The 8,057-nt window shown below is 35.4% G+C and overlaps 1 protein-coding gene across 3 annotated transcripts in view; it reads right to left on the bottom strand.

Moving 5' to 3' along the window:
* Window positions 1-6,666: 6,666 nt before the first annotated feature.
* Window positions 6,667-8,057, bottom strand: part of PHF14 (PHD finger protein 14) — a 187,839-nt gene continuing 186,448 nt past the window's right edge. For all 3 annotated transcript variants that reach the window (XM_087425490.1, XM_087425554.1, XM_087425615.1), the window contains one exon: window positions 6,667-6,868. In XM_087425490.1, the coding sequence (XP_087281616.1) occupies window positions 6,794-6,868 (75 nt within the window). In that variant the 3' untranslated portion in view covers window positions 6,667-6,793. The remainder of the gene's footprint in view (window positions 6,869-8,057) is intronic.

Genomic DNA, 8,057 nt, shown 5'->3' with positions numbered 1-8,057 from the left:
GTGGCTTGAAATATAGATATGAAAATAGTGACTTTTTTACTCCATTGACAGTGTCAATAAAGGTAGGGTGTATCTTATTTTCTAGAGTGAGATATTTAGCATGCTGTAGGTGTAAATGAAAGACATAAACCAAGAGACAAAAGTGAACCTTTCTAACGTTAATGTGCTGGTGGCTGTGTTGTTATGAGCCTAATGATATCAAGTGCACACAAGAACACATAGGTGTCATGCTGGGAAACCAATGATCTAGCTCTCATCTTGCTGCAGGCAAAGAATATCTCATTAAAGCTATAAATTTCATGAGTCTGTTCCCAAATTTAAAACCCTTAAGGAAAATGGCTTTCATGGTTCAACAATTTTAAAGGGTTGTACTTACTTGGCTTTGTAACAAGGAAATTAATAGTTTTTCTAAAATCAGAATTATGCCATAGTTGCATGTGTTTTCACGCTGCTGCCGTTAGCACTTAACTTCCTCTCTGGATAACAAAACCATGGACTCCATATTGAATTCACCACGGGTGGACATTTATTACTTGCTATGATTGCTCAGGATAGTCTGGGGATGAAATTTGCTCATTCGTAGCTACGTAAGAATTGTTTTCTTGAGGTAACGTGAAATGGGCTAGGTTTCTAATCAACCTCCACTATTCAGAGTGAATCTTATTTAGCCACTATCAGAAGGAGTGAGTTGCTCCAGTCCCATGCGGTTTTAGCACCCAATCAATAGAAATGTGTGCAAGCCTCGGGGACTCAAGGCACTGGGAAATATCAAAGCAATTAATTGAACTTATTTCTTCTTTCTCAATGGACTTTGGAATAAATCTTATGTAGCTATGTGAGGGATGCATTTGTAGGAAACATTTTCCTTTTTTTTGTTTTTTATACATTCAACTTAGAGAGCAACCATTTGTTGCATCTGGGAACAAGACAAATTATAATGGATGTAAGAGTACAGATATAGCAAACACCTCCTACTGTTTATGCTTAGAGGAAAGTCATTGGTGATTGTTTTACAGAAAAATATAAGTACACAAAATGAGCAATACGAACATAATTATTGCTTCCAAAAATTTTTTAGAGAAGCAAAAGATTCACCTAGACTCCCCTCATTTCATCTGGATGATCAGAAAGTTACAAATGAAAAACTATTATACCCTGGGAAGAGCATGTCCTCTTTGGTGTGTGTGGAAATGCAACTCAAAGAAGTTCATAAACGCTTGAAACTCAAAGCAGTTCACAGACACCTCAAGTTGGAGCAACTGGGCACACATCTTGCTTCCCCCTCACTCAAGCTTTCTGATACTAAGGGAAATGGATAGAATTTATCCAGAAGATAGTTATGATTTAAAATTTTTAAATTGTGTTTAAACATATCTTCAACTGCAACAGCCATTCGAAAAAAATCATTAAAACACAACATGGCACCATTAAAGAGCTTTAACTCCATTAAATGTTTCAAATAAGGCATCACCTTATTTTTTGGATGCTAAATTTTTTTGTATGTTGCTTAATTTCTTTTTAAATCTTCATTAGCATCTTTTGTAGATAGTAATTACTTCTAACTTTTATACTCTTGTTACAAATACCATTGCACAATACATCCAATTTCCCTAAAAGAAAATCAAGGATTAAACACTAATTTTGTGAACCACACTACTCATTAGTGTGACAAATGTTTTCTGAAAATACCATTGTGAAGTATGATTTTCACTTAAAAAGAAAAAAATTGCCTCCAGTTTTTGGCTATTATGAATAAAGTTGTTTAAAATATCTGTGTATTTATGTACAAATCTTACAAATCTTTGTATGGGCATATATTTTCATTTCTCTAGCGTAAAAATCTATAGTGGAATTATTAAGGGTATGTTTAACCTCATAGGAAATTTCCAGACTCTTTTCCAAAGTGGTGTACCATTTTACACTTGCACCGATAATCAGGTGGACAAGGCGGCAATCCCTTTAGCTGTCAGCCAGCCTCTTTCCATGGCCACATCAGTGTGTTTTCAATAGGCTCATGAAGAAAATGGCCATCCTGCAGGGATGGAGGCTGTGTATGAACTCAGTAACATTAGTGTTTACTCCTGAAGGCTGATTTGGTTACCACTGCTGAATGCCTAACTCGCCAACAGCAGCAACCTATCCTCAACCTCTTCTGTAATATCTCCATTAGTTTTCTATTGCTGCATAAAAATTACCACAAAATTAGCAGTTTACAACAACACACATTTATTATTCCAGAGTTTCTATGGGTCAGGAGTCTGGACATGGCTTAGCTGAGGCCTTTGTATGAGCTCTAGTCGCTTCATAACCTTACCAACGTTTCATTATCAGACTGTAAATTATAGCTTAGGACTGTCCAGTAGAAATACAACGGGAACCATATACGTGATTTTAAATTTCCTAGGAACTACATTAAAAAAGTGAAAATAGTTGAGGTTCATTTTAATAATATATTTTATTTAACCAAATCTATCCAAATATTATTTCAGCATGTAATCAGAATAAAATTATTGAGATATTTTACATTCTTTTTTAATACTAAGTCACCAAAATATGGTATTTTAATCTTACAGCACATCTAATTCAGACTAGTCGTATTTCAAGGGCTTAACAGCCACATGTGGCTAGTGGCTGCTGTATTGGACAACACAGTTACAGACATTTTAGTGGGTATACAGTGGTAACTCATTGTGGTTTAAATTTGCATTCTCCTGATAACTAAATGATGTTGAGTGTGTTTTCATGTACTTACTGGCCATTTGTATAAGGTCTGTTCAAATGTCCAGCAACAGGTGAATGGAGACACAAACTGTGGTATATTCATACAATTTAAAAAGTACTCAGCAATAAAAAGGAATAAACTGATTCATGCAGTAACCTGGATCAATCTCAAAATATTATGCTGAGTAAAGAAAGACAGACACAAAAGAACACAGAAAACGATTCCATTTGTATGAAACTTTAGAACAGGCAAACTAATCAAGAAAGACAGCAGATCAGTGGCTATAGTAGGGGTGTGTGAATGATTGCAATACTGCACAAGAGAACTTTTTGGAGTGACGGAAACATTTTACATCTTGATTGAAGTGATGATTACATAGATATATACATTTGCCAAAATTTATTGACCTGTACATTTTAAATGGGTGTATGTTATTCTATGTAAATTATACTCCAATAGAATTGTTTTAAAGAGTAAAAGCAATACATGTTAGTAGTACCCACTATGTAATTTGCAGACCCAGTGCAAAGGAATACTGTGGGGACCCTTTTTTAAAAAGTATTAAGAATTTCACAACAGTGACAGCAGAGGGAGTTTGTTATCGAATCCCCAGTGACACACATGTGCATAGCATCTAGTAGGTCCCAATAGGTTCATGGAATGAATCTAAGAACTTGGGCCTCTTAGTGCCCAGCAATTTCCATTCGAGAACAGCAGAACACCTCTTCCTACTTCTGTTTGTTCCATAGACCTGAGGAAAGAGTAGAATTCTGAAGACAATTTACAAAAATGCTACTCATAAGTAGAAACAAATACTGATTAAAAGTTTTATTTTTAAATTCTTTGAAGATGTGAAGAAATATATAGCTCAATAACTGAAATGAAGAGAATACAATTTGGTTGAGTGAGTAGATACCATACAGGCATCACGAAGTTTAAAGGAATTTTGTCTGTTAGGTATTCTATAGTGTCAGTTCCAGGCTGACTGATAGTGGCAGTGTTACATCTAGTATGAGTCAGGAAATGAGCTGAAAAATGGGGTTATAGAGATAAAACAGGTACATCTAATTGTGCAATGGTTTGTCTTCTTTATAAATCAATTTTTAGACCATACTCCAATTATCAACATTTCTAAGGACCCTAGATACATATAATCCATATTGCCATAGATGTTTCACTGGGACTTTGTTCTAGCTCTCCTTAACATAACCAGAACTGTTGTAACAGAGGCACTTGGACTTATTTAAATAATGTGTTATGAACTGAATGTATCCCCCTCAATATTCATATGTTGAAGGTCTAATGCCCCAGTGTGGCTGTATTTGGAGTAAGAAAGTAATTAAAGTTAAATGAGATCACAAGGTTGGGGTCCTGATCCAAGAGGATTAGTGTCTTTCCAAGAAGAGACCAGAGAGCTTGCCTGCTCTCTTTGCATGTGCACACACGGAGGAAAGACCACGTGAGAACACAGCGAGGCTGCCATCTACAAGCCACGAAGAGACTTCCCACCAGAAACCAAAACCTGCTGGACCTTCATCCGGCACTTCCTGCCTCCGGAACTCTGAAAACATAAATTTCTGTTGTTTAAGCCACCCAACCTAGGTATTTTGTTATGACAGTCTGAGCTAATACAATATGTAATATTCTATATCACATAAAAATATATATAATATGCATAATTTGATTCAAATAAAGTGACCAGCTTAATCACAGCCACAAGGTGGGCAACAGTGTAACATTATAACAAGATCTATATGTATGTACTTATGGCATGAATGTATGGATCCTAAAAATTTGAGAAATTCACACGGCAAATTTTCCCTAAAGGAAATTTACAGTGTCTACAGTAAATTTACAGTAAAAATTCTACTTTATTCCTTACTGCCCTAAACCAACGGGTATGTATTTTTAAAAAAATTTTTAAAAGGGAAACTGGGGTTTTAAATGGTTAAAAGTATCACTTAAATATAAATATTTAAAATGCCTGTTGGGTGGCTGAGTGTCACTGTGCCTCTCATACTCAAAATTTATTTTAGAAATAAAAGTATTAAGAGACGAGATGACAACACACTAATAATTGAATAAAGTCTACTGAAAAATATGGCCAAAGTTATTGAAAAATCGTACAGAAGCAACAAAATGCTTTCATACTTATTGTTCCATCATAACTCAATGTGAAAAAGATGAAGTGGGATTTTCATGTTTTGGAGCAGGTGGAATGGCAGTTATAATTGTTTCACTTATTGCACTTAAGCCAAAGTCTTCGAAATGAATTAAGCATGGCTAAGAAGTTGGGGAACGGAAATAATAAAGGAAGGATAGCAGGTGATAAATGAGGTGTTAAGAAGAAAGACTAAATTTTGGGGGAAGATAGTGGATTGAAAGAGGATGGTATTAATAGGTATTTTAAAATGATTAAATGTGATATTCTGGGGTGGGGCTACTTGGGGCTTGCTACTTTGAAGGCCTGCTCCTTTGAAGGCTTGCTATTCCAGTTACAAGCTACATAACCTTGGTTAACTTATTTCGCCTAAGCCTCACATTGATTATTGGTAAAATGGGAGAAGTAACAGTAACTATCTTTTATATGTTAATAGGGATGATCAGTGACATAATGCACACTAAGTGTTCAGCACAGTACCTGCAACATAATAAATATAATAAATGTCAGCCATGATATGAATCATGTATTATTGCATCTTTTCAAAAGTAACACTACTAAGGTAATTCTGATTTATGTGAATATGGGTATTTTGAAATAGACTGATGTCTATTTCAAAAACAGAAAGAAATGGGAAAAAAGTCAAATTAATTTTTGTATTTGCTTATTTGCAAAGGCCCTCTTCAGACTCTGACCTGCCTTCTCAGGCTTTTCTTGGCTCAAAGTCTTTGCTCCAAAATTCCTCCAGGGAGTCCAATCTGTGGGATACAGCTGTTTCCCTGATATCCACAGTTACACTATTTGAGGCTACACATCAATGAATTTTCTATCTTGCCTACTTGCAGTTTTTCCCATTTCAGCCCACTGCATCATAGCTGCCAGCACGGCCCACTGTCACACCTTCATTGAGCTTGTCAGATGCATGTGATAAAACTATGGCTCCAGGGCAAGTGTACAGATTCCAGTGTACAGATTCACTCTCATAGGGAAGAAGTTGTACACTGGCATTGTCTTACGAGCCCTCCAAAGTTCTGCTTCTCATTTTAAGAAACTCTGCCTTAAACAATCAAAGACATCTGCCAAAAACATTTGGCTCTGCAAATAGCAAGTAAATTCGTTGCTCCTGCTGTAGTTGGCAAATGACAGCTTGGGAATTAGAACCAGGGAAAGTAAAATAGCTGGTTACTGAGAACTCTGATAAAGATAGGGATCAAAGAAATTTTAGAAAATCCCTAAGCCAAAGAAACACAGATGGGGAACTGTTCTTGAAATGTCCAGGAAATGTGTGTAGGGCTAGCACATAGTAGGTCCTTAGTGAATATTTTATGAATTAAACGTCATGGCACTACCTCTGCCACAGAGACTAAATTATCATTTCTTTTTAGCCTTTACCTGAAATCCTAGAGTATTATGTCATACATAAGTTGATGAAATCAGAAAATGGTATTTCATCTTGCGGCACTGGTTGTTTTGAAGAGTTTTCACATGCAAGCAAGCATTCCTTGTTCAATTTTGAATGATGGTGGGTTTTCTTTACATTAATAATTGAAATTCTGTTAAGGCCATAGAACACAACAGAGACTAGTAAGGGGAAAAAAGACTTTTACAGTTTTGCTTTTAGGTCACCCAGATGTATTAACATTTAGGTTACAGATAAGAGAAAATTCCATATCTATTCTCAAATTTCAGTTAAAAAAATTTTTAAAAAGATTTTAAAGGTCTAACTTTTATTAAGGGTTTAAATTGCTCTAAAAAACATACAAATTCCAAATGCAAGCTCCTATTTCATTTTCAACGACTTTATTGAGAACATTTTGCAAATTAGATTTTACAATTTAACATTTTACAATTAGAAATTTCATCTGCTACTACATAAGTTGCAAACTTTTCAAAACACTACAGAAAATCCTTTATTTCTTTGGATTTTTCTGTTCCATGCTGAGCTCCTGAGATATATTTTTTCTTTCAGCTTCATTTTCATCTTCCTGTGAAATAAATTTTAGAAAACATTAAAATATAAACTTTAGGGCATTTTATCAGCTATACTTAATACCTTTTAACTCTATTTCTCTAAAGAATTAACTATTGTGATTCCAGTAATCTTAGGGAAAAGGCTATAAAATTATGTAACATTTAAATAGGTACAGTGGGGTGCTGTTTTATACTACATGTTGACTGAAATTTTCTATGACATGTTTTTAAAAGCAACTTATTTTATCAATGACCTAAAAATTACTTTTGAAAACACCTGCCACTAAACAGTATCCTTTTTAGGGGATGGATCAGATATTTTTACCTCACTGTTTGATAAAAAACAATAAATTAAACTTCTGAAACACTTTATGTGCTCCAGCATGGCATTTTGGTCTCATCTAGCATGCTTTCTTGACAGGTCTGCCAATTTTCCAATTACTTGCACCACCATATGTTATCTGAAGATCAGTCAGCTCTAAAATAGGAATCAGGGGCATGTCAGGCTATAGAATTCCTAAAATCTTCTACAGTTTCGATTCTAAGTGGTGGCCTCATAATTCACAGCACGCTCCTGTGGAACACGGCGAATAAATGAAGTGACAACATAACATCTGCTTCCATAGAAATGAAGTGCATCTTGTGTTCAATATTAAACGGTGACCTCCAAAGTATGAAATAATGAGAGTCTGGAAAAATATTTCATCTTACAATTTGTAACCCATCTCACCATACATGTTCCTTCAACAATACCTAAGTACAAAGCAGTCCTGCTGTCCTAAGACTTCTGATTTAACAACTAAGATTTTTCATTTTTATTTAAGCATGAGTAGCAATTTCTTAAGTATCTCTAGACAACAGTAATAATATCAGTATCACCAAACATATCATCCTGCATCTCTGTATCTTATAAAACCAAATTCAATTCAATTAATAATTGCTGAGCTCTGCTTAGTAAAGTGACTTTATTAAGAAAATACAGGGCCGGCCCAGTGGCTTGGTGGTTAAGTGTGCGCACTCTGATGCTGGTGGCCCGGGGTTCGGATCCCGGGCGTGCACCGAGGCACCACTTCTCTGTCCATCCTGAGGCCGAGTTCCACATACAGCAACTAGAAGGATGTGCAGCTATGACATACAACTATCTACTGGGGCTTTGGGGGGAAAAATAAATAAATAAATAAAATCTTTAAAAAAAAAAAAAAA

Source organism: Ceratotherium simum, chromosome 1 (genome assembly GCF_057802395.1).
Source record: "Ceratotherium simum simum isolate JZ-2026a chromosome 1, ASM5780239v1, whole genome shotgun sequence".
Classification (NCBI taxonomy): domain Eukaryota; kingdom Metazoa; phylum Chordata; class Mammalia; order Perissodactyla; family Rhinocerotidae; genus Ceratotherium; species Ceratotherium simum.
The sequence above is the reverse complement of the archived record's forward strand: the minus strand, read 5'-3'. Positions and strand labels throughout refer to the sequence as shown.